Here is a 24,957-nt window from a genome sequence, read left to right as displayed (position 1 = left end):
CTAGTGATTTTAAGAAATTATTTAATTTTTCTTAACACAAAGTCATTCATGGTCATGCCCATCTTATATTAGTGACCTTTTGATGACTTATGTACCCGATTGTAACCTGAGGTCCTTAATGGCAGTCTCACTGGTCGTACCTACAACAAAATTTGTGACTACAGGTGACCATGCCTTTGCAGTCAGGGCCATGAAGTTGTGGATTAATTTAATGAAAGATTACAGGTTAGCTGGCATGGTGTCTGCTTTTAAATCCCTCCTGAAAATGTAATATTTAATAAAAAGACAAACTTTTACACAGTGATTTTTATGTGCTTATTGCATTTAGTGCACATTCTCCCTTTACTCTTTGTTTTGTAATCTGTAAAGTTTTGTGTGATTTTATTGATGCTTTCTTCTTACTGTGCTACTCTGGTTGTTACTTTGGTTATTATTGGTTTTCTTTGTGCAGCGATTTGTATTCTTATTAAGAAAGCTGGGATATAAATAAAGATTACTATTATTATGGGCAATGTAGAGTTGCCCATAATAATGTCATGAAGTTACAGTGCCAACCATTGCACCATCACACAATCCTACCTTGTGAGTAAAGGAATTAAACTTGACTGCCCGAGCTGGCGCCTTAGACTTTTCTGCCCTGCCCAATTTACAGGTGATGGAGTGCTTGTTGGGTTGTGAAATGGTTAGATTAGCATTTATGTAGGCATTCCACTGGCTTAACATAGTTTTGGCTTCTCTCTGCTTTTGTGTTGGGTTGTGTCTTAGGTAGGATCAAGGCTATTTAACCCACTCTGTGTCTCAACTCTACACAGGGGTCAAAACCAGGTCATCTCCACCAATAACTTGCTATAAACACTGTGATTTTTTCTAACCAGAGAAGACCTAACCAGAACCTGTGTTTAAAACACTATTATGTATTGGTTTTTAGAAGTTATCTCTTCAAGAGTAATTAATGGATGTGGAAACCTGGCATGTGTGCAGCAGAGGATCATGAACAATAGCAGCTTAGCTAGCAAAGGCACAAAGAATAAACACTGAAGGCCCGTATGCCACTGGTACAGCAGGCTAACAAAGGGAGAGGCAGTGGAAAGGCACAGTCAGCCACAATGAGAAGCCCTCAGTCAGCAGTAAAACTAAGCAGAGTTAGTAAAGTTTCTGATGCTAGAGAAAAAGTGTGTGTGTGTGTGTGTTTTGGGGGGGGGCTAAACTACTACACAACGAGGATTGAAAGTGATATTGCAATTATTAACAATGCTCTGTTTCAGACTGGAAAGTAAATATTATTTGCATTACCCATATGACCATTAGAAGTTAACAGCATATGACTTAGGATAAAGGAGTGATGGTGGATTCAGGTGTGGCTTTTTTTTTTTTTTTATATATAGTTTTGACATTTCACACAAGACACAGAACTGAGCTGGCCTAGCCTGCTCCTCATCTCTGCTTGATGCTCAAGGTGACATTAGCTGCTACTACACCCAAGTCACCAGCTGAACTGTCAGCAGTTAGATTTGCATTATGGGTAAGTGCCAGGTTTTGACAAGGCAGAAGAATGTGTGGAATAAAAAATGTTATATCTTTGGTCCTGCAAATCATGAATTTGACAATGTGGGAGTGAAGTACTGTTAATATTTTGTTGTGTGTATAGTATAAACATCAAAGCAATGACGTCACCAAAGGTGATCACAAAATCAAAGAAAGTCTTTGAAAAATGATGTTGATTATGTTAAATCACGACACATGGCCATCAAGTTTGTGTGTAGAACAAATTCTTTATTATCATAGTGTGAATACTTCAGACTTTTTCATAGATAGTTGTCACTCACGTTCAACAGGACATTGGTATTGTACACAGTATTTTTGTAAACATAGTCCAGGAAAGCCAGGGCCTATTTGTTCACTTTGCCAGTGACAAAGTAACCCAGGGTGACACTGAAGAATATTTTTTCTAAATAGTTCATCTTAGCTATACATCAAACACGATGTTATGACTGTGGAGAGTTACGTTTAAAATACTTTACATTCACGTTTTGTTATAAACAATTTGATAAATACAAGATTAGATATAACAAAAGAATATATTTATATATTTTTATATCTTCTTATATATTCCACATATATTTGTTTTTTTCTTTGTGGCTTTATTCCTTTCAGTAAGGGTGTTCTGTTATGATTCAAGGTTAAAAATCAACTTCAACTTCATTCCAATAAATAAAAAAGAGAAAACAGGAGAAGATCATCAAAAACATTCCTAAAGCAACATGTTGGCATTACTATGGCGATGAAAAAGAGGAACATCACAAGATGTGTTGATGAGTTTGTTGTCATGCACTTAACATAATAGTTAATACAGAGTGCAGTGAAAGAGACATTTTACAGCTGTCACTCTTCCATGTACTGTACTCTAACAGCGATACAGTATGGCTGGCAACAAAATCTGAATACACGCTCGCGCGCACACACTCACACACACACGCGTACACACGCTCTCTCTCTCTCCCTCTCTCTCTCTGTCTTTCTGTCTCCAGAGGAAAAGCCACAGATATTCCTTAGAAGCACTGAACAGACTAAAATTTGGAAAGTAAAAGCCACACAACAATAACACAAAACTGTTTGTAACAGTTACGCCATTTGTTTTGCTGAATTTTCCCCCCTTCATCTTAAGTAAGCAGCCAGACACTGACCAGGTTCAGGCTTAATCTGTCTTTGAGATTAAGGCGTGATTGTGAGTCTGGCCTTTCAGAGCTAAGAGGTGAATGAAGCCTGCCTCATTTTTTTAAAGCTTTGGATTGATGCATGCAATATTCCCTTTTCTGTAACAAAATGTGACATAAAAGCAAAAGCATTTTATCAGGCCTGTTTTCTCTTTGCTCAGGAGCTTGACCTTGATGGTCTGTTGACTCCCAGCTCTCTGACTTGAGTATCAAAGGACAAGTCCAAAACCGAGCTTGCCCATCCACACACTGTGGTTTGATTTCGTGGGTTCCTGAGTCAACGCAGTTTATTTTATGTAAGAAACAAGGGGTGTCTCGCTTGATAAGGCACTGACACAAATAAGCCACTCAGCCAACAGAGTGACAACAGGTGACAATAATAATATTAATAACATAATAATAAATAAGCACAGGCCCAAAAATAAGTTTAAAAATTGAAATGTTTTGGTCTCCTGTATGGTAATACACAGGGACAAGGAACTGTTTTGGTTTTTATTTTAGTTTCTATCCCTTCTAGGAGATGAATCCCACATCAAAAACTATAGAAATTAAATAGTATAATAATAACTAAAATAGGATATAAAAAACCATAATTATGTCCATGGGCAAATAACAGCAGATTTTCCCCATGGGTTGCCCCTCCCTTATGAGCCAAAGCTGTAGGATTATTTTAAAATATTAACAAGCATAACTCTGAAATCAAAGTGCTTGAAGCCGCTGTTGACAACAAAGGCCTTGGGTGGTAAACGCACAGGAAAGGGGACTGCAGAGAGAGGTTGGAGCCTGTTGCTCTCTTCATGTCTCCGACCACTGGTGGCACACAGGAGCTCCAAACACCAGATGTGAGGATGGATGAGGGAATTCTTTGTATTTGTCATCAGATGGCCAACCAATGACTGAGCTGGAAAACAAAAGAAAGCCATCAGTATGTTTTGTGTCTAGATGTCAATGTATTTTGCTCACTCATTCATGCATGTTTCTCTCCTGTCATTTAGAGAAGTTAGTTGTATGCTCATCTTTTGTTTTAATAAAAGACATATAGCCACAAGTATTATCGCTGTCTTTTTTGACACATTAGGAGTTAGTCATGGTGCATGAATGAGTTCACAGGTTCAAATCCAGATTAAAGGATGCTTTACAGCCAGTTCAAGTTAACATGCTCAGAAAAGAACAAAAAATTTGCCCTTACTTTGAATTGCCGCACATTTCCTTCAGCCACCAAATGATGTTCATGTTCTGGAGTGATGCAATAGGCTATCCTCTGCAAAAAAAGTAATTACAACACATCATTCTCAACTCTTAGCTCACAACATGTGTATCATCTTTGAGGCATGCATAAACCACACTGGCCCTTTAATAAATCTCAATGTAAATTCCCACTCAAAAGTTTTATAACAGCTCTATTTTTTCACCATAACTTCCTGCAGTACAGTACTGTCCTCCCATCAGGAGACGTAGGAACCCACTTTATTCTAAAACTGCCTTTGTACAGACAGAGGGTTTGTAAGTTATCAACAAAGGGGATTGTTTGATTGTTGCACTTCCATTGCTGCAGAGAAGCTGTAAGTTAACGCATTACTTGATTCCTGAAAAATGAAATAACTTGAATGAAATTAAGTTTTTGATTACTTAAATTTTTCTTTTCCAAAGACTCTTTACAACTTTCGGTTGAAGTTATTCACTGGACTTGAACTGTTTAAGTTCCAATAAAAAGAGGACAAATGGACGTTGTCTAAGACTTTTGACCGGTAGTGTACATTCTTAAAATACTTATTTCTTACATGATAATAAGGTGCTTTCCTTTTTTAATTACTTTTCACATGTGCATATTCTTAGGGGAGTCAAACAGTCTGTTTGAGATGTAAGAGGGAAGGCAGACAGGTCAGTCTTGGATTTTGTCTCAGATTAGTGATACCAATGTTTTTTGGAACCTGAGGAGGAATTCTTATCAAGAACTTTAGGGATGTTTGCACTGGTTATCATGAAGGGGATGCAGCAAAACTTGACAGGCAGGAGTTTAAAGGACTAACATGTGTCCTGAGAACCTATGAGGAACCTTCAACCCTCAGTACCAATGGGAAATGCCAAAGGGGTGTGGGAATTGTTACAGTAGAGTGATGCTGACACTTCACTCTGCTGAGGGATGAAAATAGCTCTCTGGTGCTTTGATGATTACAATCATGAACTCAATTCTTTGAAGAGTCACCAAGTTGAGAGAGGAACGTTTGGTCCTAAATCAGATACTTGTTTTCTAGATATTTCAAAGAAGAACATACTGTAAGCCCTTTAGCCATAACTGTACTGTTTACTGCTGATTACATTTGGCTACTGTTATGCAAGGCCCATTTCCACTGTGTGACATCCTGTTTTGTTTGTACCATGTACCAGTGCAAACTGTTCTTAAAAAGTTCTTCTGTCAGTTGTAATTGTTGTTACCATAAGGCCCTCTGCTTCAGTGATCATCTTGACAGAAATTTAAGTCAATGACTCCTCAAAAATCAACTAAAAAACTCTTAGAAAGCAGGTTACAAGTATTTTTTTGTTCAACCTTTGTGGCAAACATGTTTTGGTACTGACCTCTTTGAATGTTCCTGGTACGCTGAAGAATTTGTAAATAGCGTATAATGGTACAAACAGCATGGAGGACATGGCCACGCCCCAGCCAATTACATTGGACCAGTTAGGGAAGGTGTATTCATCATACTTCAGGCCTGACGATGTCAAAGTACTGGCTATTACCACAAACTGTGAAAGAGAGGAGAAAGGGTGGGGGTGGGGGGACACGGAAGTGGCATGTTACATTTGTGTTGCTGTTTGCAATGGTCAAAGTCTTTAAACTTAAAGACAGACAGACAGAGAGAGAAAAATTGAGGGAACATGAATAAAAGAGTAAAACAGACACAGTGAAACCCGGGTCAAGAACCAAAACATCTTAATCAGAACAGACATCCCTTATTAAAGTCCCTTTGTAATGTAATTGAAAGTTTTCATTCATGAAACTGAATTGAGTTAGGCATCTGTGTATGCTGTAATAATCTCTTCTCCCTTTCTGTAACCTGATTCACCTATTCTATACTAAATTCATGGCTGCAGAACCTGCACTCTGTCCCTTGGAAACATCATTTCAATGTCATGTATCATGGAGAGGTCAGTATACCACTCTTTTTCTTGACTTTTTCTTGAACTAAGCCCATAGCAGTTCACTTTGGCAATGTAAAATGTCAACTTTGTTAAGGCCAAAGTGTTTTGTCCATAAGTAAGAAATGTTGATACAAACATGTTTAGTCCTGCTAACATGAATGTAGGGCTCAGAAGACAACTGTCCGTCAATAAATTCATTCAAACCATTTTGGTCTAGTTGAGTGTTAGAAGCAGCAGGACTTGTATGGGCCACAACATTAGACTTCAGATTTGTAGGACCTTATTTTTACACACTGTCCAGCACAAAGCACATTTGCATGTGCACATCGGCATTGAGTGCATACATACACTAGGTATTTTCATTCATATAAGTGCACAACCATCCATGGATGCTACGTGAAAAAGGCTAGATGAGGCGGAATCTGAAAGTAAGGTGTGGTCATGTGATCATTATTTTCTCAATAACTTTGCACATCTCCTTTGCTGTTAGTACAATGGTACATGATGAAAACTCTGCAAAGACAACACTTGTAGTTGCTGCACTCCATTAAACTGGCAATTTTTGTTAAGGATGTGTACAATGTGGAATGACCAATTCCCCTCATTAGTGCACATTTCCACTGTTGTCCAAAGGAGGATGTCAACAAACATTTATATTAAAGGAAGCACATGGCTTTCTACACCCACCCGTGGACAACAGTGAACTCAGCCATGTGTTTCCTCTAATGCATTTGGAGTCAAAAGCTACTTATTTTACCGGCCAGTGAGAAATTCACCAGGAGGCACACCTGGTTCAAACTGTCCTCCTCCCTCCCTCTGGAACAAGCCAGAGGCAGCACTGCTGATGATTCAGTACGGGCCTCTGTCTATTTTCCTGTGTGCTGCCCAAACTATTATTTGAATGCTCTTGATTCTGATAGGTATGGAAATAAAAATCTGTTTCTGTGTTAAATCTGTGTGTGTGCCAGCACTGTAACACTGACACATGAACTACATATCTACAGCATGCTGGAGTGAATGATACTGTCATACAGCTGGTGAGCATTTATGAATGACAGTTACTGGACTTTTCCTGACACTTTACGCTACATTGTTCCTGTTCAGGAAACCAGCCCTAAATGTAGCTACTTTAAGGTTCTTTATTTCACTCACCAGAAGAAAAGCTGGGCTGACAAATTTCCAGCACAACCTCCAGTAGAGTCCTGGCTTAAAGCCCATCATTCGCTCAATATCTTCGCTGAAGCGGTCCACACCTGGAGAGAGCACACGTTACACAAGAGAGTTTACTGTGGGGAGTAAAGTTAGACACATTCAACATTCAACCAGAGCTGGCTACAGCAAGTTCTTCATACCAAGTATGTAGTCTCACTGGACAGTAGAAGGGAATGGAACACATGATGGTCTACACCCTTGTAGTTCACTGATATTTTTTTCTAGGCTGATCTGGGCTGACATAATGCATCATGTGTCTTTGACCTATTAGCTTCATTATCGTATCAAGATTGCCATGCTGTATGATATCCATATTTATTGTTTTTGGGCTGGTTTGCCTGCCATGGGATGATTTGCCCTATTGACATAGGGCACCTCAAGGTTTCTTCCATTTGTTTCTTTGTGACTGTGAGCAGATAGTTTAGATACAATGGGTCTGCGATGTTTTCCAGCATACAGTCTTATAATGTGTCCTTTGTTACATTCCCTTGGATACTGCATGAACGGAGATAAAGCCAACAGGTTATTACATGCATCACATTTTGCTGTTTGTTCCAGAAAAAGTGACACTGAATATATCATGTAAGTTGCAATCACTAAAACTGAATTTCTGATTATATTTACAGTTTTTTTTGTTGTTGTTGTTGTTGTTATTTTTATGGCTGAGATGTTTCAGTTTCAACTTGCAATGTCATTACAAAATGACACATGTTGCCTATGTCATTTGTAGTGGGAAGAAAATGTTCATAATATAAAAGTAGTAATCTTAGAAAAAGTAGTACTGAATTACTTACCATAAAACCACGACACGCCAATGGCCTCGACCAACACACCAAACAGTATAGAGGTCCCTGCTGCATACTTATCTAACAAGGTCAGCACATAGATGCCACCCTACACAGAGGGAAAGAAACAGAGAATTTAGTGTGTGTGCGCTCGCGTGCATGCGTGCGTGTGTGGTGTATAAATCTTCACCCTTGAAGATAAGTGGACTTGTGTATGTTGACAATAAGCAATGGTCTCTCAGTCATAATATGTATACACTTGTTTACACTTTGTAGAGTTGACCTCAAGCCTCACATGATTTGTATCCTGAGTGGTACAATCTGTATCTTGTGCCAGAGAACTAGCATGGGAAAGACATCATTCACTTTTTCAATAAATCTATTGATTTGATTTAAGGGAAGAAAACCATGTGAATCACTAACATCTCTCCCTGTCTTCCAGTGTCTGTATTTCTGAAATCAGTGAGTGTTTCTCCTTCGTGCTGATACCATGTGAATGAATAGTGACTGCAGAGAAAAATAATCATTAGCTCCTTGAACACAGCTTTAATTCAATTCCAATTCTTTACCAGAGTGTGATGTAACAGCTCGTTTGAAAGCGTTCTTTGATATGTTTAAGTAATTTTTGTGATGACGTGATATGAGACTTTAGTACTACTTTAGTTTGTGGCGACAAATAGTTGAAATCTCATATTTATTCTATTGTCACACTGCAGAATCTCCCTACTTAAAGTATATTACTAAATTCATATATTTTAAAACAATATGTCAAACAGCCAAGTCGGTACTATTTCTTCTATGCACTGTATTTGTACACATTCAGCATCATGGCTGAATGAGTGTGCAAAGCCAGATTTTTCTAATTACATCAGCCAGCATTATGTTGAAAGTTGGACATTGACATGTACATGTTCATTCAGGAGTTGGGTGTAACATTACCACACTACAACACATGATACTGACATTAGTAATGCAAAACAGGGCAACCAGGAAGGTTCCAAAGGCTGTGGCGAAGGTGAAGAGTTTCCTGTTTCTCTTGAGGATCTTAAAATCATCAGTCAGGCCTGTGATGACTGCCTCCATGCCACCCATCTAATGGACACAGACAGAGACAGAGACAGGACACTCAGAAATCCCTTTAGATCTGTAGATTCATGTAGATCACTAGATCAAAATGACAGGACAATTTGTGATCGCTGCACTTTGAAAGTATGCTTAAGTATGCTGATACATACAGTACTGTATATTTAACTTATTTACTAAACTACACAGAGTATAAATACTTTATTATGCAGTCATCAATAACAAGAAATATTAGTCAAAAATAGTACAACAACACTCATTTAATAACAGTGTACATCTTAGATGTATCTGTGAAAGGTATTTCTAAAAAACTATACATCACTGTACATTACTGCATATGTGCATTTAGAGAAAGTGAATGAAAATGTCATTTTTGATGTACAATACTAAATGTACCATAATGTCTTCAACTCAGATTGGCATGGGTAAATGTAACTTTTTAATATCCAACGAAAGTTACAGTTAACTTGGTCATTTAGCGATTACTTGCTTTCAATTTTGACAAATTGAATAGAAGAGAACTCTTTTATCCAGTCAGGGTTGGAAATGTGTCTTTGGTCCTATCTCACCATAACAGTACAAGGGTAACAATAGAAGATATGATACAATTAAGTACACATAACTATTATATTAGCTTATGTCATACGGATGTGGTCTTCATCAAAATGATTTGAAAGAATGACTTAATTACTGTTGGACGTCTGCTGACAGATAGGGGGTGGTTTAACTGGTCTTTGTTTATTTAGCATCTGAGTGAGTCATTGTGAGGATGTTTGGTTAAATTAGTGCTTAGGGCTTTTGAAATGTCAGAGAAGGAAGTTTTTGTTGCTGCAGACAATTAAACATAGTTTATCCATGTTTACTTTTATTACTTAAATTCTACAACTTGTCCACATTACATCAGTCATCAAGAATCAAATTGGTTTGCAGTTTTACACTCAATAGAGGAGCTGGACGAGGGTGCCCTTTATCATCCACTTTATTATTTGGGCTCACTGAGCAGTTGGCAAACAGACACCTCAAATATGAAACTGGTCACTGGTATTATGTAGTTGTATAAAACGTATTAAGTATTAAAGTCAGCCTGCATGTTTATTTATGTTACTGTTGCAGCATATTGTGACATGACTCAGAACCTGAGTTGTAATAATTATAAAGACTACTGCCAGGAGGTAAAGTGTAAACAAGAAAACAAAACAAAATGCTTGACATTTTTATGTAGTAGCCTCGATTCAGGAAACATTCTACTATGTTATTTCCACGTCATAGCAGACTAATTATTCACATTATTAGTCATGTTAATCTCACCTCATCAAAGCAAAATGGTGCTTTGATTAAAAATATGTTTCTCAGAAACGCACTTGCACAGTCAATGTGCAATGAACAGCATTTTCCAATCAATGTCAAGTTAAATGGGGAACCCAGTTAAGAAAGTCTTACAACATGATACACGGATATCATTACTATCATTACCAAGCAGCCTTGGCATACATAGTGTCGGTTCTGTTCTGTACATGCACAGTAAAGTTAGCACAGATTTTCCCATCTCTGGTTCAAAAACCAAACACATTTCATCAGTGTCTGAACCTTTGTGCAGGCTGAAGCACTATGTAGACCTATACCCAGCATTTTACAAGTATGTGGTGTACGTATGTATGTACAACATATTTCATCAGTTAAAGTTGTATTTGCGCATTTATCCGTATGCTACCTGCAAAATTTTGAAGTGTTTACCATTTGTGCATCTTGCCATAATCTATGCATGTATATTTTCTATAGAGGAGTCTTGACAGTTGTTGGGACTCACCGAGCTGTCGATGCCCAGAGTCAGCAACATGATGAAGAACACAATAGCCCAAAATGTTGAGCCAGGCAGTGTAGAAATTGCCTCAGGGTAGATGATAAACACCAATCCTGCCCCTGCACACACACACACACACACACACACACACACACACACACACACACACAGAAACAGGCATACACAAAAGTTAGGACTTCTTAAACAACATGTTTACAAGGTGGGGGTTTGTATGCATGACCATTTTTTATTTATTTTTTTATCTCCATTTCATTTTCATCATAGCAAGTGAGAAAAAAATATGCTTACCCTCTGTTGCTACATCTTCTATTTTCACCCCATGTTTGTAAGCCATGTATCCAAGCACAGAGAAGATGGCAAACCCTGAGAAGAAACTGGTGATGCAGTTCACAGTGCTGGTCAAGAGAGCGTCTCTATAAAAGGAAAACACACAAGAAGTTACAGCAGTGCTCCCTTATACATACATTTTCCATTTGAAGTTCCTTGAAGGTCCACTTAAGCAGTTTTCTACATTTGTGTTTTCAGTTGTAGCTTATCTTAGGGTTCACTAACTTTATGTTTTAACAGAAACCATTAAGTCAGTATCAGTCTTTTGTCCTGAACATGACACTGAGTGTGTTACTAAAATTGTTGAACCACTGCTAAAATCAGTACTGCTGTTTATAGTAATTTAAGTGGTAGTTGAAGCCAATTTTCCATTCTGTTGGGTCACATAAGTAAAGTCAAAATGGGGCCATGTGTTACTTGATATCTTTAAAGTTTTCCATGAGTTGATCCTCAGCCAAAAACTTCGTTTTTGAGGGGATATTCAGGTTAATGAGCAGCTTTTGTTCTCTGCTCCTGGTTGGTGGTTTGAGCGGTGATTAGTGTGTTGTTCTGTGGCCACACATATGTGTTTCTTTCTGTTTTTATCCAGAAAGAAACACAAGACCTTGTTCGTCTCACTGAACGAACAAGGTCAGCTTGACCTCGGCTGCCTCCTGTGATGAGGAAGCAGCACTCTCTCAATGAAGCATTTTCTTCCCTTTGATCTTTCTTTTCTTTTTGTATTGTGTGCAGGTTGTGATAGAACCTCTTTAGTTTGTATTAAGTCCTGTTCTTCAGTCTGGTCAGGACATTACACACACACACACACACACACACACACACACACACACACACACACACACACACACACACACACACACACACACAGACTAACACACACTCCAGCTATGTGTCACAAGAGCCTGTGTAAACCGTCTACATGACAAACATATACATTCATCACAGCATATTAAATATAAGGCAAAGTGGTAATGTAGGAAGGAATTTTTGTCTATTTAACAAGTAGAAACTTCCCAGTTCAAGTACTGGACAAGGCTCTGGTAATGTTTAATCAAATTAGATAGATTAGATTTAAATAACTAAACTTGGTTAAAACTTTAGCTTTTTTATCTGTTTTATTTGAAGTTTCAGTTTTTGTTAAGTACAATAACCTACGGGGTTTGACACACTTTTACAGTATGTGATTTTCTTAGTAACAGTATGGAGAAGGACACACTGCTGCTCACCCACTGTGCTACTGACCTCAGTGGGTATTCAAGCAAAAGTCTGTGTTCGGTACTTTTCTAAAATCGCCAGGTCTTCCTTGCTGTTGCCTTTTACCTGGTTCAGATTTGAATATTTAATGCTCATAACATATAGCACAGCACTGATTTAGCTTCAGCTCTAGATTTAGCTTGGAAGCTTTTGTGATGATGCTTTTCATTATACTTCACCAACTGGGGGTCATTTTATTCATTTGATAAGAACCATTTCATTTTTTAGTTAGTGTGTTGCAGTTAACTGCTGTAGAGATATTGTGTGACTATGGCAAGATATGTTTTGTCTGATATTTACAGCCACAACTGCTGTTTTGTCAATAGCATATGCCACAAGCAGCACCACTGCAAGATATTAATGTGGCAGAGATTATCCAACCTCACGCCTGCTTTTTCTGAGGAAGAGCAGCACTATAACAAACCAGTCAACATACAGCCCTTGGCTATAATCTAGCAACGCTTCCTGGCCTGTACTTTATCTTTCCTGATAATACCTGGCCTTTGGGGTCAGCTGGCCAGATTAGCATCACCTCTGCTGCTTTGTGATTCAGTTACATGTTGGAAACAGCCGACTGCCAAACAACACCCGGATGTTATGTTGCTGTGAGCTACAAAAAATCACAAATACAGAGCAAACTCTTACCTGTAGCAGTTGTTGTCAAATTTGTTATAACTGGCAAATGCAATGAGCACACCAAATCCTGCTCCTAGTGAGTAGAATATCTGGGTGGCAGCATCAATCCACACCTACGGCAAAATAAAAGAGAAATAAGTCATATTTTCCAGGCTCAAATACCACACAGACAGTGAATGACTTCAATATACATGCTGGTTTTCATTATTTGTGGCTTTCTTTGGAAAACACACTTGCATTTAGCTGTAGATTTTTTCTGCTTTGCAAAACATGTGCATTAAGTATGTAATTGTGTGTGTGTGTGTGTGTGTGTGTGTGTGTGTGTGTGTGTTTCTCAACCGTAACACATGTAGAACAGCTCAGCTAGAGGAAGATAACATCTTAAGTGTGCATGTACACAGTACATTCATTCATATGCTACATATACATTTAGTATGGGAGGCACCAGTGGGAATTTAGCCTTTAACCCCCCATAAGAGCTTGAGTTACTCCACTCAATGAATTACAGTAACACAGAAAGAGGGCTTTCTGAGGGCTAAATCCACATAGACTCTGACGTAAATGTTACTTGTACAGTGCAAGATAGATGGATAGACCTAGAAGTCGCTGAGGTTAACACAAAACCATAGGTCAACGAGTGACACAAAACTGAAGGTATGTCCAGCATTGGTACACTCATACTCAAAGCAACAATCCTTCCCCCCTTTTTTTACTCCCTAGTGATCCCATATCAACCCATGCAAATTATTTCCAATTCTTGCTAACAAGCATAGTCTCTCACCTCTAGATTGTTGAGCCGCTTGAAGTCGATGTGGAGGTAGGCCCTGATGCCGTCCATGGACCCTGGTAGAGTTATGCCTCTGATCAGCAACACAAAAAGGACCACGTAGGGCATAGTAGCTGTAATGTACACCACCTGAATAAACACACAGAAGAAATATGTAAAAGGGGAAAAGATTCGTCACATTTTCCCTTTTTCATTGAACCAGTCTATTAATAAGTAGACACAGAATGTGGTTAATACTGTGAAGTAAGAAAAAAAAAACTCTTATTGTATTACTCTATAATGTGCAAATGTCTCTGTAGCAGAAGCTACAAATTCCTCTACAGATATTACCGTTATAATAAAATAACTCAACTTCTCACTTTTTTTTAACTCAAAAGACAAAATAATCAAGAAAAGATCAGATATCATTGTTTGGTGGTCCAGGCCTGTACCTTTCCTGAGGACTTGACACCTTTCCACAGGCTGAAGTAGAGGATGAAGATCACCACAACCAGACACAAGGTCAACTCCCAGCGAGGAAGGCCCAGGTCCTGGATACCCCTACTCTCATGGAGATGCAGCACACCACGTCTGCATAAGGACACACAGAAAAAAAAAAAAAATGCATCATGATAACCAGGCCTTCTTTAATTTTGATATACTGCATACTCTAATTTTCAGCTGTAGTATTTCAAATATTCCTCTAGGAATATTCATAGGCTGATAGATTGTTATTGTTAAAAGATAATAAAATTGTGCATCAGGAGTCATAGGACAATAATAAATACTGATAATGAACATCAGTGCCTCAGTTGTGCATTTAAAGTATTTCCAAGCGCATCAGTTATAAAGACATAATGTGATGTAATTTTCCTGTGCTATCGGATGTTATTCTTTTTGGCTAGATCTTAACATTTATACATATTTTGTCAAACAGGCCAGCCCAGGTTCCACAGTGGCTGGGAGAGTCTAAACAAAACGGTCCACACTGTAGCGCCTGAGGTGAAGATGAGAGATGAACTATGGAACATAGGCTCTCGGGACAACCATTACATCACATCAGCACATCTGATCATTGACAACAAATGCAATGCAATGTTATTCAATGCTAATGAGGATTAGATATCGTTTACCTAACGTAAATGTATCCTTGTGAACGCTGGATGAAACAGACATCTGTTGTCTGGCTTATAAAGTGAATTAACTACTTTTCTTTCTCTCACCCCACAACACACGGATGCTTTTAAACTGTCAAAAATTATCTCTGGCTTTGTTTGGCTGTTAGCAGCAATCCTATAGCCCAGCGCTTACTGTCTGATCAAGGTGAGTGTTCAAAGGTTCAGGTGTTTTATTATGACATAATGAAACAAGGGGAGACAAATGCTGTCTCTAACTTCCCAGGCTAAATATTGTTTCCAGGTGCAAGCTCATTCTTGAAATGTCTGCTCTGACTAGGGGGAAGGAAGCATACAACCCCAGTTTACAATAGGAGGATAGGAGCGAAGTTCATACATTACATACAATTGTTCTGGCCGCTGGACTTTGGTCAAAAGCTGCTGTCATCTGGTGACGGTAAAGGCTCCAGTTTACTTAACGTGTCTTCTCAAAACGAGGTTGAGCTCATTTAAAGAGCACTGCCACAGAACGTCTACTTTATACATGAGGGTACAGTATGTTTAAAGGAGTAGTTCAACATTTTCAGAATATGCTTACTTGCTTTCTGTCAGATTAAGATGAGACATTAGTAACCAATCTCATACGTATATTAAGTGCATCTAGACAAGGTTATCCAAGCTGAGATTAAGACTGGAAACACGATGAAACAGCTATTCCGTCCAAAGCTAAATAAAATACACCTACCCACAGCTATGAAATCGACTAATTACCACATTATAGCCATATAATATACATTATATCCATTGTTAACAGAAAATGTAAAAGTGACATTTTATGATTTACAAGAAGCCACAGTGAGATTGCCAGGTTTCTGTCAGAGGCTAAAAGGGGGCTGCACGTGGATAGACACACTCACAAATTGTCTTTGTTACATTTTTGTTTATGTATGGGTCAAGCAAGCAAGATAAGCCATGTAAATAGGAGAGCTTAACCTAGGTTAAACAGGTCACAGCACGCACTTATACCAAGTAAGGCCATTAACTTTTAAGAATGTCATGAATGGAACTTAAGAACTACATCAGGAAACTAATTTTGTACATTTGTGTTTCCATTCCATCAAAACAGCCATTAAGATTTGGCAAATTACACCAATACAAACCAAAAGCATTGTTCGAGAGGTAATTTTTAGGGTAGGACAGAAACTATTTTCCAAATGAAGTATCCATTAACACCACTGGCAGTAAGGAAAAATAATGGGTGTGCCTGAAGAGTACATAATGGAGTACCATTTTCTGTTGACGACAAAGCATCTTTGAGCCCATGACAGGTACTACATGTTCATTGCTTCATTGCTCGCACGTTTTGAATGATAAAAGTGACCAACACTGGCCATGGTTGGCCATTCGCAGTTGTCAGCAGCTCCTTGTTTCCATTTCAAATCACTAACACAGTTTAAAATCTTTCTTTATATTATAACTGTTCACAAACATCGGGTAAGACAGCTTTGAGGCTTAAACAATGCTATGTGAAATGGTCTCACAAGGCCACAAGCCCTCAGCAGATAAAAAGATCTGTCTGTCCAGGATTCATGATGGGCAAACATGAATCCAACAACAAAGACAGACTATGTGATGTTTTAAATTCTGAGATGTCTCTCCAGAGTTGAGAAACACTTAGAGGAGGTTGTATTTTATTTGGACATCAATGTGCTGCAGTAAAACATTTAAAAGCACTTTTGTTCCCTTCAGATTTGTCCAAAGACTTTCCTCAAGAAAGATTCAATTTAGTTGGCATGTGATGTTATGGGTGGATAAACAGCGGAACTGGATTAGGATCTGATACTCAGGTTGCTTACACAACAGCTCAACACAAAAAACCCCAGGAACACATGGACTAAAGTATGTCCTGACATACAACCCATAGGGACCACAGGATCTGTGAAAGTCCTCCTTAGCATTCATTTATCTTTTGGCTGATAATAAATTCAAAGCTATAAGGTCTCTGGGGACACAGATAGCGGTGTGAGGACATCAGCTTATTTGATGAGAGAAACTTGAGAGTCTGGTGCTGTGCTGTAATGCCCCTAGTGCTGCTTGTTCATCTGATAGTATTGATAGTGCACTGCCAGTAAATGGTCACTATAACATCAGTCCAGATCCCTTTGGCCCTGTTACTCTAAACACATTTATTCTTTCTGTCACTCCATGAGCTGGTTATGCTGTTATCCTCACACTCAGTGCTGCCATTAGTTGGTCTTTGTATACTTGAGGCTGGCACACTATTGCCTGCATTCCAATCTTAATGTTGGTTACAGAATGAGAAACAGGGCATGAGAAAAATAAATAAATAAAAGAGACTATAGACCTGAGTATCAAAACACAGCTGAGGAACTCTATCTAATTTCAACCCAATTTACTTAATTAATTACAAATTATTCTCTCCTTTTTGTTTAAAAGTAAGTATTTCAACAAATATGTTAAATTGCGTGTGAGACTGAAGTGAAAACAATCTTCTCAAGTGTCTATGTAATTAGATCTTTTAGTTTAAATGAGAGCTATTTATCAAGTCTAGTTATCCTTGACATGAAATCAGACGTGGTTGCTTCAGGCTAGCTCCAAAAAGGAGACAGGATGTGGATGTGTGCTAATGAAATGAGTTGGTATTTTTGTCGGTGTCCATTTAAATTTCTGTCCTTTTTTTTTTCAATTTGAACTTTAGTTCATATGTTCATCCAGAGTTTGAGAAATGCGTTTAACCTTTATGCTTCGGTCATAAAATGCTTTATGAATAAGTAAAACTACATATTATTACTATTATAAAGGTAAAGTTAAAATAAAGTAGTTTCTATTCCTGAAAATTTACAGAGACTCAGCTGTACATGTCACAAGGGACAAAAATAGCTGTGTACAGTTCAGACCTTGCTTATTGGATGTGAGTGTTGGTTTGTCAGTTTCAGAAAGTTACCAAAATTGTTGGACACAACCCTCCTGATCCCGATGTCAGGGAGGCGTTGGGGGAGAGCAGGTTTTCAGAGCTGTGCGACCCTCCGACGAGCAGCTTAAGAGCCCTGAAAGCTCATTTCCAACTGTGTCATGATTTGTATGCTTTCAAGCAATGGACCTCATTCTGTAAAGTTAATTGACATGATGCTGTGATTTTAACGTTTAACATCTGGGAGGTTTCTTTCATCTCTCGATGCTGCACAAGTCATCAAATTAATCACAAAGAAATGCCCAGATCATTTGTTTCCAGGTCAGTTTTTTGGCAGAGGCCATGTTTTTGCCTGTCCTCACATAGCCCCCGTCTTCCAAACAGGCCCTGTCACATGAATTGAAAAATTCACTTTTGTATTACCCACATCATGGCAGGTCATATTGAGTTTTATACTGTATTATTGATCAATTCTTACATGTGATGTTAAAATTACGCCAGCTTCATTTTTTCATTTTTCAGTGACACAAATAGCCACATGGTGTAAACTTTAACTTGTATTAAATAACTTTTAGAGAATAAATTTAAGGGTGAAATCAGAATATGATTTATGTTTAAAGTTCATGAAGAAATGTGTAGAAGTTACAAGCTGTGAAGCCACATTCTTCTGGGGCTGTTTTGAAGACTGATTGCATCACAATAGCGCAACAAGGCTCTCTTATTTCAAAGGCTCCGTCAGATGCGACTGAGGCCGGAGACACACTGGATGCATCGCATGTGCGTGGTGGCTGCGGAACATCTTTGTTTTCATTTCGGCACCCATGTTAACAGATTAGAGTAGACACACTGCCTGCCTTTGTAGCTCTGTTGCGTGATCTAGAGATTCAACATCTTGCCTATTTTTCACATGTGACGCGCATGTCTTGCAGAAAAGACAGATAAAAGACCTGTTGACAGTCATTGTGACATCATACCAGCAATATTACGTAAAACTGATCTTACACAATAGTCTCTGTATATAGGCTGAAGCTGAACATGTCATAGACATGAAAAAATATAAATATAAAAATCTTATTTCTCCAATACAATACAATGTTTGTGTCTTGCTGTTTTTATGGCACAATGCCATTTTGAAGGTAACTCATGAGCTACAATATAAGCTTAATAATAATACTGGATATACTGTTTTTTGCACCCAGACTCCTAAAACTAGCAAAGCACATCAGCTTAGGTGTAAAACTGAAATAATGTTCCATTATCCAGTTTGTGTTACTGTTGAATTTTAGTGGTATTTGGAGGCTCTAAGGGGTTTGTGGATGTAAAACGGTTGTAAGAAGTCAAACAAGAGCATTGTTGACTCAGTTGGCCTCACTCCCTCATGCTGTGCTTTGGCATTGCTCCTGCACTCAAAGCTAGCTGTAAGAAGGAGGATTTATTGTCCCCTGCAGAGCTTAACCCCGTGCAAGATCTGTCTTGAAGTAAGTAAGTCTACTGGTCTCTAAGTAAGTAAGTGTCTGTCTACGTACATCTACTGTTTTTCTTCCCATGATTTAAGTGTAGCCTAACAGTCCACCAGGAATATGTGCTGTGCCTCCTGATTTTACGGATTAGGTTCACTATTTGAGTGATGTTGCATCACTTTTTTGAAGGTCTGTAGTAATTCACGTGGCTGACCTCCTCAAGATAAGTAAAAGAGTTTACTTAGAACACATCAAGTTTCAGGGCTCCTGGGAGTTGAAATATATCCAGGGATACAGATTAAATAAACATACTGCGTGAGACACTGCAGCTCGGCAGAGTGGGAGAGGAACTTTAGCAAGCTGGATTATTGGCCAGGTGGTATGCTCAATGTATTCAGTACGTCATGCTTAGTATGTGTCTTGTATTGTCCAAGTCATTTCACAGACTTCCTCTGGGCTGCACAGTCAGTCTTCCCAGAGGCTGGGGAGAACTGGCTGTCTTTGAAGTATAAACAGACAGAGCTTTTTTCATGCACTTCAAGGAGCACATTTGAATTGTCTTATGTATACACCTTTTGTAGTGCAAACAGTTGTGGCTGGATAATTTTGGAGAACTCTACTCATGTTTCAGTGACTGGTCAAACTCTTCATGTGGATAGCAGTTCCATGTGGTAGACATACTGTGCTAATCCAAACAACAGTCACAAAACAAGAAAGCATCACCTCCATGTGATGTTGCTGGGTGGACTGTATTCAATACCAACTCAGCCACATCGTATCAGTCACAACTGCCTAAATGAAATAGACAGTGAACAAAATATCCAAGGCCAGTCATAGGAAGACAGTGGCTACATTTACTTTGATCTTTCTGCAATCATGAAAATACTGTCATGATTTAATCAGTATAACATCTATCCACGTAACAGTGAGTTAGATCACTGCATTGTGACACCTGACTTTTAAATGATCTCCATTCAGCTGTATCTTCAGCTGTAACTGTAGTCTGTCTTAATAACAGCATTGCCAGAAAGTTGCATGGAAGCAACAGAAGTTGCTATCTGATAAATGACTTTCTGATGTCACTTACTCATAGTACTCTGCTGCTGGGGTGATCTTGTACTTGGCGTAAGAAGTTCCATTGCCAAGGATGGATCCGTTGATGGCTTTTGGGTCAGTGCAGTTCTGACTGTTCCAGATGTTGCCACATTTGAGCCATGGCAGCTCGCTGGCCATGGAGGAGAACAGGTAGTGGAGGGACCAGGCAATAATGACATTGTAGTAGAAGCCTACATAGAGGGCTATGAGGATCACAGTATAGCCCACACCTGCGGATCACAGAGTTATTGGTGAGGGTTAGAAACAAAATGATGGCTCATATGATGTTATACACCTACAGTATCTGTACAACACTAGTTTATTTTCAATGTTTGAGAGGAACATCAGCCTCGTGTAAATTCACTTGACAGGCATACTTGTTAGAAGTGACCATAGTTCATGTATTGTCAGCTGTTAATATAGGTATCATAATGTGAACTGTTTCCAGATCATTTGAATAAATACATGCTGCATCCCACCATGAAGTTAACTGCACTTAACTGTGGAAAAAGCAGATGCATCACACAAGAATTGGTGGTGTACTCAACAAATAGCAGGTATAGATTGATAAACTAAAGCAGCTCATTGTGTAATATTAACTTCATGAGCATTTGTCAGAAGCTACATCTCTGAGAACATCTCCCACTGCCACCTGTGTTATAAATATTTAAGATAAAAAAAAAAATCATTTTTAGCTAAGTTCTATACAATATTGTAAATGTTAAATGGCTAAACGGTTGTTGTGGTGTGGTGCAGGATACATGCTGATAAACACCATTTATCCAACCTCTCAAAATACACACACATCCAGCGGGTGTTAATGCATTCTTCCCACAGTTTTTCTTGATATATTCTGGGATGTGCTGTTTTGTCTCCTCTGGAATGTAATGTCCTCACATGAAAACAGAGAAGTCCATAAACCCATCACCCACTCATTCTAGGCAGGAAGATAACAAACCCTCCTCAGCGCTGGAGCCAACAAAAGCAGTGACTGGTGCCGATTCAACAGTGCAGACAGAGGTGCTTATCTGATAATATCAAAAAATAATCTGTTGAATAAGAGACTATAAAGTATGAAAAATGTGTACTATAGTTTTAGAGATACATGTTGACCCTGTTAGTGCCTGGTCGCTGTAATTAACCTAGTGTAAGCTTGAGTTTAAAGTTGTCACAACATAATTCCATGTCAGTAAGCTTTTCTCTGTAATGAACAACATTTTAGATCCTGTCTCATTTGAGATTTTTGGTTGTGTTTCAGCTGAATATGAATGACTGACTTTCGGCTAAATTGACTCCAGCCGTGTTCGTCAGTGCGCCATGGAGACTATCCTGGTTTGGTTTTGTTTCATTCATTTGAAACTGACATTTTCATGAACATAGACAGGGGTAGAAGGTTGCAAGTACAAGCAGAGCAAAATTTATATGAAAAAAAATGCATGAGATATGACAGAGAGATTAGTTACAAGTGACACTTCTGAACCTATGAAGGTGAAAGGACAAGACCAGAGGGATGAAATGAAAGGGCAAGACACTGAAGAAAATAAAAAAAGAGTATGACAAAGCATTAAGCATTAAGCAGCACAGTTTAAGTTAAAGAGAGTCTGAAGTAAACAGACACACAGGTTCATGTGTGTGTATTGTGTTTGTGTCATAGTTCACCTTTAAAGACAGGGCATATTTTCCAAACTGTAGCTGCCCCTTCCCTGTTATACTGGCCCAAGGCAAGCTCCATGTAGAACAATGGCATCCCCGCAATGACCAAGAAAAGAATGTAAGGGATCAAAAAGGCCCCTGAAGAAAGAAAGACAGGAATAATTACATTACGTTTACACTTCAGCATTCTTCACCTAAGACCTTGCATACATACATACAGTAAAATAAAAATATATGCTTGAGGATAGGTGCTCAATCTAAAAATAAGTGTTAGATAAAACAAAATACCCAAAAAAAAAAGAAAAAGTGGTGTTGGTAGGGGCTTGACATTCTTGGAAAAACAACACACCATATAAGCAGGAAGGCTCACAGCTATTTTCATGCTGTGCCTCAGCAGCACATCCACCAACAAGGAAATGACCTCTCATAATTGAATTGTTCTTGACATTGTCCATCACAAATGACACATTATCTACAGTAATGAATACATTTTGCTGAGGGCCAATATGATTGACAGGCCAGCGGTGGAGTCGACCCTTTGGGGCACTGAGCACAACATGTTGATTTTCACCTCATGAATGGACACGCAGGCAAACAGAGGACAGAGCTCACCTTCTAGTGAGCCCTCTGTTGTCATGAGTGTTGAAGGTAAAACAACACTGTTTACAACCGTCCTTTGTTGATTCAACCACACACACTGTACTTTTTTCTCTCTCTCTTACTACACTGCAGCTTCAGTGTTCAATAGGTTTGAAAACAGTGCTCATTGGCAATCTGTCGCTCTCTTGCATTCAGACTCACAAAGTAACCCAGAGCTCAGACAATTGTTTTCAAGTTTTAACTTCGTCCAAGCAAATACAACCTCGCAGTCTATTTTAAATCATATATTTAAAACAGCTTTCATCAAAAATAATTCAAATCATCTGCAAGTGGATGCTGAAACGTATCATAAAGAGATCAGGGGCTTTACACATCTACATACCTTTATAAAGGGAATCCTGTTCTTCATTATGAGGCTGAACTGCTTCTTATGGGATTTAAAGAACTAAAAGTGGCACAACATTAAAGCAGTTTTAAAATAATCTAATTGGTTTATTAAGACAGTTTTGCCCTATTTTTGAAACATTTAAAGGAAACACATTGACGGGAAAACAACCTGTTTTTAGTGATTCAGGTAAACACACTGTACTACTTTCCCCCGCTCACTGCAGTGCACCAGTTTCCTATACTAGTTATCATGGTGTTTATCTTATGTCCAGAGCTGCAGAGTAACCATGAGCCTGGACACCAGTAATTATATATTTACAAATAAATCTCGCATGATATTTAAAATGTATATTCAGCAACAAAGTGTGGATCTTCCAGGAGATATTGACACATTTTTGTATCTGACTGCCTCACATGGTACAGTTAAGAAGTAGATGTTTTACTCAGTATCTTTTTTCATATGCATGACTGGATGAAATGAGGTATTTCCTTCATCATGAAGGCTAAATGCACTTCCTCAACAATACACCTGGGACTATTAAAACGCTGATTCAAGGAGATTAAAGGAACTAAAATTAGAACAACAACAGAGCAAAATAACTGAAATCTAATCTAAGATTACAATGCTGTGGCATTTACTTAGTAAGACTTAAGTTTCGACACATTTTTGAAACATTTGAAAATAAAAATAGAAACGCGTTGGCACCTGACGCCTGAATAAAATAAGACTGGACAGAAATGGAAACAATACAATACAGTGGAGACTTACTACAACCTGCAATCTACCTGGCGACCCATTTTATCCCTTGTCTTTTTCTTACATTACAACAAGGATTTGGTCTCTGAACCTGGCGGCATGCCATGACAAGTTTTGTGACCGCTCAAAATGTTTAAGCATCTCCCCACGCGCATTTATCCATCAGTAAATACACGGTTTACTCACCTCCTCCATTTTTGTAGCACAAGTAAGGAAATCTCCAAACATTGGCAAGGTCCACCGCGAAGCCAATGACTGACAGGAGAAAGTCTATTTTCTTGCCCCAAGTTTCTCGGTCCTCCTCGGATCCGGGAGGACCTGCGCGGTGGCCAGGGGTGGGAATGATGGAGGAACTGGTGTACTGGACGCCATTCTGGTCCTTCACCAGTATCAGTTCTACCTCCTTTTTCTCCACATTGCACTGTTTCAGCGGGGCCACCGACGAGAGCTTGTGTTCTGGCAAAACCTGGATATTCATCTTCTCTGCGGTGCGTACGAAGCCCACGCTGGCCCGGCGCTCTCACGGCCCCCTGCGGGTTCTGGCGGAGCTGATGGTCTGAGTCGGTGAGCTTGAATAAGGACGGCAATTCCGTTGACAAAACCCGGATAAACGAGCGTTCTCCTCCGAAACTACAGCTGAGACCTCCGCATGCATGAGCTGGAGAGGGGGGAAGAGAAACAGAGAGTTTGGAGAGGTTTGGTGTTTGTGCGTAAAGTTTCAAAATAGTAACGCACAGCGAGAGGCACTGGTTAAGACCGACAACGGGGAATATATGACATTGTTGCTCCTACAGCAGACAGACCTAATGTATGTGTGCCACTAATACAAGTACAGCATTAAGATGAAACATTGTATCTGTAGACTGATGCACAGCAGTAGCAGGTGTCAAGTGAAAGACACTTCAGAGCCAATTCCTCTCTACGTCACGGCACGCACTATGCGCATTGTTTGCTGAACAATCAACAATTACCTAAAACATTACCCATAAGGATAATGAGAAAGATCAATTGTTATCTGAATATGTCACCGTTGCTAAAGCAATTTAAAGCCCTGGGAGTAAAAGGCTTTCCTCCGTACTTGGTAAAGTTAAGGACACTTCTCCATGACCCGATGCTGCTGTTGTCCAGATGCATCTGAGGGAAGACTGCCCATCCTGAAGGAACTACAAGACTCGCCTTCTCCAGCAGAGACTATATAAAATGCGAGCTTTTAAGTCG

The 24,957-nt window shown here is 39.0% G+C and overlaps 1 protein-coding gene across 1 annotated transcript; it reads right to left on the bottom strand.

Annotated features, from left to right (window-relative positions):
- Positions 1-1,752: 1,752 nt before the first annotated feature.
- Positions 1,753-24,929, bottom strand: slc6a2 (solute carrier family 6 member 2). The gene is made up of 15 exons (XM_071489690.1): positions 24,818-24,929; positions 23,926-24,397; positions 22,002-22,133; positions 20,335-20,572; positions 14,193-14,331; positions 13,756-13,890; positions 12,984-13,087; positions 11,046-11,170; positions 10,743-10,855; positions 8,816-8,944; positions 7,862-7,961; positions 7,008-7,108; positions 5,292-5,459; positions 3,904-3,975; positions 1,753-3,615 (listed from the first exon to the last, which is right to left on the bottom strand). The coding sequence occupies exons 2-15, from the start codon at positions 24,215-24,217 to the stop codon at positions 3,592-3,594; spliced, it is 1,872 nt and encodes a 623-aa protein (XP_071345791.1). The 5' UTR covers positions 24,218-24,397; positions 24,818-24,929; the 3' UTR covers positions 1,753-3,591.
- Between the last annotated feature and the right edge of the window lie 28 nt (positions 24,930-24,957).

This window comes from Trachinotus anak, unplaced genomic scaffold (assembly GCF_046630095.1).
Source record: "Trachinotus anak isolate AG129_WGS33_773 ecotype Australia unplaced genomic scaffold, CSIRO_AGI_Tana_v1 ptg000011l, whole genome shotgun sequence".
Classification (NCBI taxonomy): domain Eukaryota; kingdom Metazoa; phylum Chordata; class Actinopteri; order Carangiformes; family Carangidae; genus Trachinotus; species Trachinotus anak.
The sequence above is the reverse complement of the archived record's forward strand: the minus strand, read 5'-3'. Positions and strand labels throughout refer to the sequence as shown.

Coding starts and splice junctions, on each gene's coding strand:
- slc6a2 (XM_071489690.1), bottom strand. CDS start 24,217: ATGAATATCCAGGTTTTGCCAGAACACAAGCTCTCGTCGGTGGCCCCG. Junction 8,945..10,742: donor CTCTGGGCATCGACAGCTCG/GTGAGTCCCAAC, acceptor TGTGTCCATTAG/ATGGGTGGCATGGAGGCAGT. Junction 3,976..5,291: donor TACCAGGAACATTCAAAGAG/GTCAGTACCAAA, acceptor CTTTTTTTGCAG/AGGATAGCCTATTGCATCAC.